This window comes from Stigmatopora argus, chromosome 22 (genome assembly GCF_051989625.1).
Source record: "Stigmatopora argus isolate UIUO_Sarg chromosome 22, RoL_Sarg_1.0, whole genome shotgun sequence".
NCBI classification, from domain to species: domain Eukaryota; kingdom Metazoa; phylum Chordata; class Actinopteri; order Syngnathiformes; family Syngnathidae; genus Stigmatopora; species Stigmatopora argus.
Window position 1 is genome coordinate 9,724,679 of NC_135408.1, and position 11,400 is coordinate 9,736,078.

The window sequence follows — 11,400 nt, forward strand, 5'->3', positions numbered from 1 at the left end:
TAACAACATCAACATCTTTAGAGAGCCTATCCACCCTCAATAGTATAGGCCAAGGGTGTCAAACTCGGGTTTGTTCGCGGGCCGCAATAACGTCAACTCGATTTCATGTGGGCCAGACCATTTTAGATATAATATTTAGATTTTTTTTAATTTGGATTATAAGAACTGGATCAAAAGCCCTAAATATTCCGTTTTTTATAGATGTAAAAACTGTTTATTTGAACTTTTTTTTCTTAGAAGGGAAAACATCTAATCATTTGTTTTTAATTTCAAATGGAAACCATTTAAAAAAAAAAATTCAATATTAAAGTGGAAAACTGCAAATGGTTTTATATATTTATTTTTAGATTTTACAAAATGCTTTCTGACCTAAAAACACCAAAAGAAAAAAATGGATAAAAAATGCAATTATTGATTTAAAAAGGGGAAAATCAGGAAATATAATATACATCTATAATCTTCATTTGAATTTGATCCTAAAACAGAAAGTTGGCACTCATGATTGACTTACTCGGGTTGTACAAAATGATGTGGCGGGCCAGATTTGGCCCCGGGCTGCCACCTTGACACCTGTGGTATAGACTAATCCATCAAAAATATGATTACTAAAACTATTGGAATTTTAAAAAGTGATTTCCACTGATTTTTTTTTTCTGCATCTTGCATCTAGGTGTGACAACGGTGCTCACCATGACGACAATTAACACCCACCTTAGGGAGACTCTCCCAAAGATCCCCTACGTGAAAGCCATTGACGTCTACCTCATGGGCTGTTTTGTCTTTGTGTTCCTGGCCCTGCTGGAATATGCCTTTGTAAATTATGTGTTCTTTGGCCGAGGCCCGGCACAACAGAAGAAAATCAATGAAAGGCTGAATAAAGTCAACAATGAACGCACACGATATGAAGAGAAGCGCCTAAGGGAACAGGTTTGCATCTCTATCTGCCGCCTTTCTTACATTTGACTTTACTCTGTCAGTCAGGCTTTGAGTTGGGAAGACAAAAAAAAAAAAGGTATATTAGAACATTCGTCACTGCTATTTTGTCTACGTTGCTAACTACAGTAATCTTGTGGGAGCACAGTGTTGCCACCACAGCCAATTCACCAACCATCATCCATTGCTTTTCTCTCAAGCACTGATTGCTTTTTATTGAGCAGCGCCCCTTTTCACTGAGATAGCGATTCATTGAGCCTGACGGTGGTATAAACATTCTCATTTCTTATTTAGGTGGTTGTCGCTGTTGGCTTCATTCCTTCTCACCTTGCCACATTGGAGTTAACATACTTGACAAAAATGCATCATGATTAGGGGCGGGACAATATATTGATCAGGTGATGCGTATATCGTGCCATGAATGTTTTAAAAACATGTCACTGTTTAGTTGAGGGTCAACAGATCCCAAAAAGTTTCCCATAAAATACTAAATATAGCATATAAAAGACTAAAATGTTAACTTATTGGATCCCATTGACGACAGTCATTCATTTGCCCTTCCTATCCTAAATAAATTGGACGTCTAGCGCAAATCAATGGCATATCTATCTATTAATAGCAAGCAATGACTTAAGAAAGACCCTCATTTGTTTACAAAAGTTACTGTATTTATTTACCGAAATAAATATTCTCCTAATCCAAGGGTGTCGGACTCGGGTTGGTTCGCGGGCCGCTTTAACGTCAACTTGATTTCACGTGGGCTGGACCATTTTAGATATAATAGTTAGATTTTTTTTAATAAACGGATTAAAAGAACTGGATTAAAAGCCCTGAATATTCAGTTTTTTATAGATATAAAACAATGTTTATTGTAGCTTTTTTAATATATTTTTTAGATTTTACAAAATGATTTTTGAACTAAAAACACAGAAAAATTGATTAAAAAATTACAATTATTGATTTAAAAGGGGGAAAATCAGGAAATATAATATACATTGATACTCTTCATTTTAATTTGATCCTAAAACAGAAATTCGGCACTCATGATTTACTTTCCCGGGCCACACAAAATGATGCGGCGGGCCAGATTTGGCCCCCGGGCCGCCACTTTGACACATGTGAATCTGTGAGTAAGCGAGTGCAATTTCTTTCTCTTTAATAGTTGTATTGTAGAATATCATAGCATAATTTCCTAGCCCATATATTGATAATTGTCATACGCACAAATTGCGAGTTAATGGTTATCGTGAGCCTTGGATGGCGTCAGAGGTCCCCCCCCCCCCCCTAATCCTGATGAGGTTTATTTCTAGTGACCAAATTGTGGGGAGAATGGTCAGATTGAATGACGCCTGCTGTTTTTGTGTGTAAATACTAATGCTAAGCTTTTCTGTCTCCAATGCACTGTGTAATCAAATGAAAATGTGCCTACTTTCCAGTATATTTGATAGTCGTTTTAATGTTCTCTTCATGTTTCTTTCACATTGCAAGGACTCCATTTCCGTGCCGTTTCAAACCAACACCTTCAGGTCATTTACACAGCGAAGAAATCTGTATCTCGAGGAACAAAGAAAAGTTGGGGTACATGTATTTAGAAATCATATAAGCTGCAGGCCATCCCTCACTATCATTCTTTTGCTTCAAGTTGTTTAACCGGCAAACTGATTCCAAAAGAGTCGGTTGTGCATCTAAAAGTGCAAATGTACCAATACATCCCTATCTTTTTTTGGTTTTGCTTTGTTTTCGTAATTCTAAACCCAATATTAATTGCATGTGGAGTAAGATAAGACCAAAGTAGGACCTCTACCTTGGTCTTCCTACAAATCTACATTGTCTTATGAATTGTTATGAAGTACTGTATACAGCCATTTTGGTGTGTTTGTGTACATGCGAATGCTTTTGCCTTTTTTGGAATCAGTGTTTGGACTTCATCTGTGTATGTCTAATTGCGAACCTATTTTTTTTGGCATGCTAGAAATAACATTCCCTACCACCTCTGCATTTTGCCTGAGATTCAAAAAAAAATGGGCCGAGGGTGCGGAATCTAGTGGCGTTTAATAATGATGGGATGTTTGGTCACGGTGGTTAAGAAGCGCCCGCATTGATACCGTGGTTTTTTTCTTCGGCGTTTGATCGCAGGTGGACGCGTACGGCAACATTCTCCTCACCACTCTGGAAATGAACAACGAGGTGATGCCGTCCGACGTGGGGAGCAGCGTTAGTGACTCTCGGAATTCCGTCATGTCCTTTGACAGCTCCGGGGTCCAATTCAGGAAGCCCATGACGCCCCGAGATGGTTTCAGTCACCATTCGCTGGATCGGAGCGCCATGCGGAGCCGGGCCAACTGCCGACTACGGCGGCGCTCGTCCAAGCTCAAGTTGAAAATCCCCAACCTGTCCGACGTAAGCACCATTGACAAGTGGTCCCGGGTCATATTCCCTATCACTTTTGGATTTTTCAACCTCATCTACTGGTTGTACTACGTGAATTGATGTGCATCCCACTAGGAATAATGGGCCATATTTTGAGAGCACATGAAATTGGCTTTGATACAGTCCCAAAATATGTATACACATACACAGTTGAACATATGTATATGCATATTTCTATACAGTATATTATATTTATATATACACACGCAAAACACGAAGGACTTTTCTGTACAAAGTATTAATAGGATGACTTGAATGTTTTCGGGTGGAAAACGCGAGAAGAATTTCAAGGCTTTGAGTTCCTTTTGCCTCCTGAAACAAACAAATGAACAACAACAACAACAACAACAACAAAAAAGATCCCCGCAGGGATTTTTGGAACTACAGACTGCATGATATTTTTGCTACAAAAAGTGGGAAAATGAAGAGAGGAAGAAAAAAAAGAAGAAGCGCAAGCTCTTAAGAAAGAAGACTTTTGAAGACATTGACTTTTTATTGATTCTCATTGTAATCTGCAGCTCATGAAAATCGGACGCAGCATCAGCCCAGCAAGGTCCTCGAACACCTCCCCCATCCCCAAACTCCCCCCTCCTCCCCCACGTAGCCCTTCGATACAAAGTGCACGGAACTCTCCGATTGGTTCCATCATGTACAGCAACCTTATTTGGAGGAAAAAAATCGTTTTCCTCGCTTTTTCCCTCGTTTTTTTTGTGTTCAATTTACATTTATTTCAAGTGATAGCGTTCTCTTGATCAGACATCAATCACCAGATGATTGAGCGCCACATTGGTGCACCAGAGTAAACTTTTTAATTCTATTTTCAGGTGATGGGCGGGCGTCGCTATTCCTATTGATTTAAAATAAGTGCTAATTATTGTAGATAGTAGGAGTTGTCTTGGAAAATACTGTGATTCCGGAGTGTTGGAAAATGTTCTAAAGATAGGGTATTTGAGATCAAAGTGACCGTTTTACATTACTCATTTTGATTGTTTGGGGGGAAAAAAACAAAACATTGTGTACATTTTATCAGTAGGTGTTCCCATGAGAGTATATTTGTACTGTTTTATTTCCTCTTGTTGATTGAGTTACATGCTCTATAAATGCAGCGTTAATTGACGTCATATCTTGCTTTGTGTTTGAGAAAAAGAGCTGGCGCAGGGGCAGACGCTAAAGGACTGACGTGTCGCTTTTTTGTGATTTCGGCGGAACTAACCCACGGTAAATATGTTACAGGTATGTATTAATATTCAACAGAGCTGACATATCAGGCCAGATTTTTATGTCGTTTGTTTGTTAAGCATCTTTTCGGTATTGAACGGAATTACCTGGAATTGTTCAAGGAACGCAGACACCAGAGCTGGTTTAATCATTTCAAAGCCAAAACATAGGAACCCACAAGTGTCATTCGAATGGAGATCCAAATAGTGTTTTTGTTGTTGTATGCATCAAATTGAAATGACAGTCCAACATTTGTCCTGAATGGTTTTCTTCTACTCTTTAAATGCAAAATGTAGCCTCCGATTTGGATTCAGAGTGGAAAGGCTTCATTACTGTCGGCTGCTGTGCTCTGTCACCACAAAAAGACACTCCAATAGAAGTGAAATATCTCCAGGGCCAGGCCTATGTAGCAGAAAATGATCATGTCCTTCAATTGCATCTGTAGGAACATTACATATAGGACCACTAAACGCTATATAGTATTAGGAACAATGGCCTTGCAACACTTTAATATTACACCTGCAGGAAAAGTGAGGAACATATAGAGAATTCCTAAACTATGTTGGGTTGTGACTCTTCAATCGGAAGAGGTCAAAGGTCACTGATGTTATGAAGCATATTTCATGAAACAAATCCATATGAACGAGACAAAAAAGTAGACTGGAGAGTGAAAAGATGAAATTATGATAGTGATATCAGTTTTAATGTCTTAAATTGGTTTAAAAAATCTACCGAATGGAATGGCAAAGCATATTGTTTAAAATGTTTAGTGAGGAATTTACAGAGTAACTACTTAAAGTAGAGACTACATTTTGAAGGTAACACAAAAGTCTCCCACACATACATTTTATTTAGCATATTGTTTTGAATAATTATATTTTAAAGCCCCACACTATAAAATATACATTTCTCCGAGCAAATGTGAAATTTAACATAATTACAGACATGCACAAGCACACTCATATTTTTTTTGTAAAGTACACTTGACATCACAGTTTAGTTTTCATTTCCCTACAGATGCAATGTAATGGATATTGTATTTAAAAACAAACTCAAGTATCAAAACTTCCACTCTACTTTCCACTAACAAAATCGGCCCCCCGCATGCATCACATGATATTCACCTGTTGTGGCTTTCCGGGTGTGGAATTAGCACATTCATCCCAGATGCTGTGAGAAACTTGTGTTGGATATTTGTGGTTATAAAAGCCAGAGTTTATACAGTACGTTTCATTTAAAATGTGCTCCAAGTATGTGCGTGTGCGCGTTGGGGGGAGGGGGTGCTGATCTGAGTTCAATGTGAGCTTTTCTTGCCTCTAGTGTATATGTGTAATTACATGTGAATTGTACTGTACATATGATATCTTTCACTTTAATAGTTCTTAATGCATGAAGAAAAACACGGCAGTTCGTGAATACCAACTCGCCTCACTGCTAACGGCATGGAAAGCTTCTTGAGCATTGGCAAACTTCTGCTAAAAAGAAAAGGAAAAAAATGACAGTGTTGACAAAATAATGGAGAATTCAACAAGTCCTCTCACAGTGATGGAGTTTGTGGAGACGATTAAGTTTAGCCTGAATCCCCCTCCCCAGACACCCCCCAACCCACAAGTAAGAAAGCGGATGTTGAAATAAGGCTTTGGCTCACTGTCAGCAAATGGGATGGCGTCAACTTGAATGAAATTTTCTATTTGTACATCAGAAGCGAGTGTGGGATTTACAGGAAATTTCAGCACAGTGTACTTGCAGTGTTTACCTCAGCCATCGACGAATCGCTGAATCACCTCTCTTTATTTAGACATAAATATGTACAGTATATATTTTTTAGAAAACAAAAAGGGCATTATGGCCGAGACGGCTTTAAAGAGGCTAGAGGAGCAGGATATGCCTTAAGAAGGCGAGTGGGATGTTCTTTCCTGCTCCTCAAAAAGAAAACAAACAAAAAAAAGCTCTCATGTGTGCCCTTGAGCAAGGTACGTAGCCAAGTTCTAGTGCAGCTGCTCCCTTGCCAACGACAGAACTTAACGCAATTTAACAATAGTTAATACGTTGCGCTACAGTACGTCCAAGGTAGTAATGAGTCACGTAAAGTTCAATGTTCGCAATTGAGGCCACAGAGAAAATAACCACAATACCGTTATAATGTCAAAAATGACGCAATTGTCACATTGACGTTTTCTCTGACATTTATGAATCAGGTTATATCATTAAGTGCAGGTACACACACACACACACACACACACACACACACACACATGACAACAAATGAGGTGGTTAGTGTAGTTCTTTCTCAGGAACACACATTGCACTGTTCATATTAATGATATTCACGAAGATTTGGATTTTAGGCAGTCGTCATAATGCATATCATAGCTTTTTTGTGCGTTGAATTTCCACCGAGCAAATTGGTTTCACCTTCCTTCAGAAAGAGGACAAGTCGTTTTAAAGGGAATGCTAGGAAACCTGCTAATTGTTGTGAAGGAATCCCTGCCCTCTTCGCAAACCTGTCTAAAAAATCCCTGAAACAGTCCTTGGCTTGGCCTAGATTTGTATTTGTTAACCCCTTGATGCCCATTGTCGCCAATTACCCTTCAAAGCAGCCTCAACGCTTTTTTAAAAATCATTAGATATATATTTATTATTGTTATTCATCATTTTAACATGACTGCCATTGATGGAGATAGCGTCCAATCATTTTTGAATGGAAAGGCTAGCAGCCAATCCCAAGTTAAACTGAATTGGACAACTGTTGCCGCTAAAGGCAGTGAAACATGATTACTCGACCCACTTTAAATGGATTGGATGTCTCTCACGGTTGGTTAATTAATGACTTAATTAACTTTCTCAACTTGAGTTACCGTCTACACTTGAACTCTTTTCTATAAATAAATAAAAAGTTGTCTTTCTGGTTTGCATTTACCCACTCCTAACACTAGACTGAGTAAAAAAATACCCTTTAAAAATAAGAACGAATGGAAATAAAGCAGGAAAATTTCATCCACCAAAGCCCAGACCAAGGCTGACATGCAGACTTCTCACTGTTGGAAGAACTTTAGTTGGTGCATTCATTATTTTGTGTACACCCCGATTTTGTTGTGCATGACCTTACCTAGTCCTATTTAATTTCTCTGCATTATATGATTCATCAGCACAGGTGGAATAAGAAAAATACAGTGTTTACATGCTCCAATTGCACTTTGTGTTACAGCCAGCTCTAGTAAACCTTTCTTAACGAAAACCACATCACGCGTCAACACGGAATGTACATGTTGCCATTCATTTGAAAAAACACAGTACTCCTCCTCGTTGTGCAAAATCAACCAGCATTTGGAATCGTGGTTTGATCAGGTTCAGCATGCTCATCATTTCAGTCAGCCTTCAGCTACAAAGGATGTAAAGGATGCTCCACCTGTAGCGTCCAACTTAAGCCATGTGATTGCACAGTGTGTGTTTCCCTGTAAGGAGCTGCCTTTGCTTATTATGGTGTGTTGTTGATTGCTTTATGGCAACGCTTTCCACAAGCTTCCCAGTTGCAAATAGTCGTGCCGCCCTCCGTGACACTCGCTCGCAAGCGACCACTTCAACACTCTTGATAGAAATTGGCAAAACACATGCACGTACACATTTTACACACCTCTATACGCACACACACACAATCAACCAAACAAGCCCCTGCATATTTTTTTTGACTTGACGTTAGATGATTTGCTTCATTCTTGTGTTCATTTATTCTTTGTTGTATTTGTTACATTCGTTATGAATTGTTATTCTTGTTGTTGTCGGATCACGGGAAGGAAAGTGTAATTCATCTGCTATAACTGCACTGAAAGATAAACTGCATTTTTTTGGGGGTTTCTGTTGACAACGGGGCGCTTATTTCTGTTGTTTAATGAGGTGTTTGATTTCATTTGGAGTATCGGTACCCATGGAGATCAACATTTGTGTGGTATGATATTGTATTTTTGTTTTCTTTTGTTGTCGGTGCAAATTAATGTTATGGTGTCAATCCGCTTTTTAAGGTGTTTGAACAAAATGTGTTTTTTTTACAAATACAAGGTGTTCAAGTATGTGGTATTTAAAAAAAAAAAGGGTTATCATTCAAACAACAGACTTTTTACAAATAAAGGCTTATACAGTAATCGAAGCTCCATCTTTTTTAATTTGTCCTTTGAGGACTAATGAAACATGGGTATTGTACATTAGAATTTGTCTGCCCAAAAGGTAAATAGCTTATAATGATGCATCAAAAGAGTGCAAATATGAATACTTTTTTTTCTTCTTTTTTTATCAGGGTACACAAGTTGTCTTTCAGAGGAGCACAAATGAGGTATTACGTCCTTTATGACCTTCTCTTCTGAATAAAGATGCAAAGGAATCCTGCTGACAAGTGTAATACTTGCACTGTTGGATTCCGATGGAATTGTCAAGTAAAACCATTAAAGTGATCTACTTTACTAAAGGTAGGACAAAGACAGCATACATAGTAATAATATATAATGAGGTAGTTTTTTTGTTCTTGCTTGTTCTCAGTTTTAAGAACGTTGCACTTTAGTTGACTCATTGGCCACCATTGACGGTGTCAAATGCTACTGGTAACAAACTCATTTAAATTCATGGTAGAAAGTGGATTAAGCACCACACGATCGGACAGCGACCGTCATCTTAAAACTAGATAACATTTGGGGGTTTTTCTACCCAGGGTGCACTCTTGAGCTGTAATATTGGAGTGCACTTAGAAGAGTCGTAATGAGGGAGTGAGACATCGAAAACATTGTGTTGCTCATGTGAAACAATGAATTGCCAGTGGAAGCAGGTCATTGATTTTACAGATTGATTGTAGAGGTGCTTTCAAAGCTTGTGTGCACTGAATAAAAGACAACATATTCTCCACCCCCTTTTAAAGACGACATTATTATGGCCACAAACTATTAATCTTTCGTTTCACGAGTGATTTGATTGCACACCCTTCCAAAAGTAGGCCAAAAAAATGACCTGCATGCATTTTTCCATGCAATCCAATGGTAACTCTTGATTTTCATTAACCGGGGTGGTAAGCAATAAATTAGTTTGGGGTATTAACACAAAAGTTGAAGTTCTTCGAATGTCGTACAGCTAAGTCAGAAATTGATATCAATAACGCAGTGGCGGTCCATGAATTTCCTAGTGACCCCTTCAGCTATCAATCCAACCCTCAAGAACTGTTATGGCTAAAAAACCTCTACTGCAGCTACAGCTGCGACACATAAAAAATCATCAATAATAACCTCATACAATTAAAATATTATTTAGGAATATAGCCATATTTTACTCACCAAAAATCCTTTTTAACTGTACACAATATCCATCCTCCTTTCTTTCCTCCTCCTTTTCTATTGCCATCGAAGCTAATGCTGAAAGTCGAGCCTGTCGTTTCGTATTTCTGGCATACGTTTTCATTCAATTTAGTGCTGAAAATGTTCGTTCCCGGTTGTGACGGGCTTGCTTGCTTTGGAGTTGTCCGACCTTTCTCAATGATGTCCAGCTTTTTTTTTCTTGAAAAGTCCGTCTTGAAAATGGCTTTGACAGTAAATCTGCAACCAAATCCATTTCTTCTCCTCCTTCAGCAATGGCGGGTTGACAAAAACGCTATAAATCAACACAGCAATATATTGGCTTGTGCAGCTCACTCCAGATACAGTTTGGTAGCTCTGGCTAGTCCACTCTATAACTAGCCAATCATAGTTGGTGAAAGCGATGACGTATCCTGACGCCTGCGAGAAGGCTTTGGTGTCACCAAATCGAATTCTTATTGGTTAAAGCAACAGTCTTATCGACGCTTGTTTAATGCAGCAGAGCCTGCAGTTTTCAAGGAAACAAACATGACGGATGGTAATAAAACCATTGAGAGTCCCACGCCGACGACTCCTTCTGCTGTTGTCTAACATCAGTGCATTATTACGTGTCGAGATGTCGACAAGCAGGTCAGTGACAGCTGACAAGTACAATCATCTCAGCCCTTCTTGGCCTCGTCCCCACATCGTCGTCCAAGGGAGACCTTGAAATGGCTGGAAGGTGTGAATGTGAGGGAATGCACGCGCGTTCTCTACGTGATAGACTGTCAGACTGACACGTCCTTGGTCAGTCAGCCTTGCCTGCGTGCTCCAACACTTGCACCCCTCCTCCTGCCACTTTAAACCGGATTAGCTGTTTAGAAAATGAATGGGTCGCTTGTCAAACTTGGACAACAGGAAAACAAAAGGGACAGGCATTGAACATTGTTTAGAAGGATAGCACGCTGGTGAATTGATGGTATTATAACGTGGTTTGTTTGGACGCCATTAATGATTTTTTCAGCTGAGGCATTCATGGCTCACTGTCATAAGGCGCAAGACCTGCGGCCTTGTGTCAGTGATGTGTGCGAGTGCATACAAATGCAATCCAGCGTTGAGGATTGTTTTTGTTTTTTTTGAACCACGCAGAATGCCGAGCTTCGGGCGACACTCGCGATTTGACTTGCGGTAACGCTACTGTTTGAACAAAAGAAGGCATACAAGCACAATAATCCACGTTTAAAGACACATGACGCCTTGGGATAACATATTTTGGGTACTAAAACATACAGTTGTAGAGCAGGATTTCGAAAAGTGAAGTAAAAAAAGAAATAATAGGCGTACAATGGCTTTGGGGGCTGACAGCACAAATAGGGAGAGATAAAGAACATTCTTATCATTTCTACAAACTAGGAATCGTTTTATTGTATTTAAACAGATTCAAGAAATGTTTCTGATTACATACTTATTGAAAATGAAGATGTTCACGTTAGGTTCAAACCTCTCAAAT

The 11,400-nt window shown here is 39.0% G+C and overlaps 1 protein-coding gene across 4 annotated transcripts in view; it reads left to right on the forward strand.

Moving 5' to 3' along the window:
* The window catches only part of gabrb4 (gamma-aminobutyric acid type A receptor subunit beta4), a 105,456-nt gene extending 96,736 nt beyond the window's left edge, over positions 1-8,720 (forward strand). For 2 of the 4 annotated variants that reach the window (XM_077591544.1, XM_077591542.1), the window contains 3 exons: positions 671-927; positions 2,422-2,511; positions 3,070-8,720. In XM_077591544.1, the coding sequence (XP_077447670.1) occupies positions 671-927; positions 2,422-2,511; positions 3,070-3,423 (701 nt within the window). In that variant the 3' untranslated portion in view covers positions 3,424-8,720. Of the gene's footprint in view, positions 1-670; positions 928-2,421 lie in introns of all 4 variants that reach the window. The other 2 variants (XM_077591543.1, XM_077591545.1) reach the window with 2 other exon arrangements.
* The last annotated feature ends 2,680 nt before the right edge of the window (positions 8,721-11,400 follow it).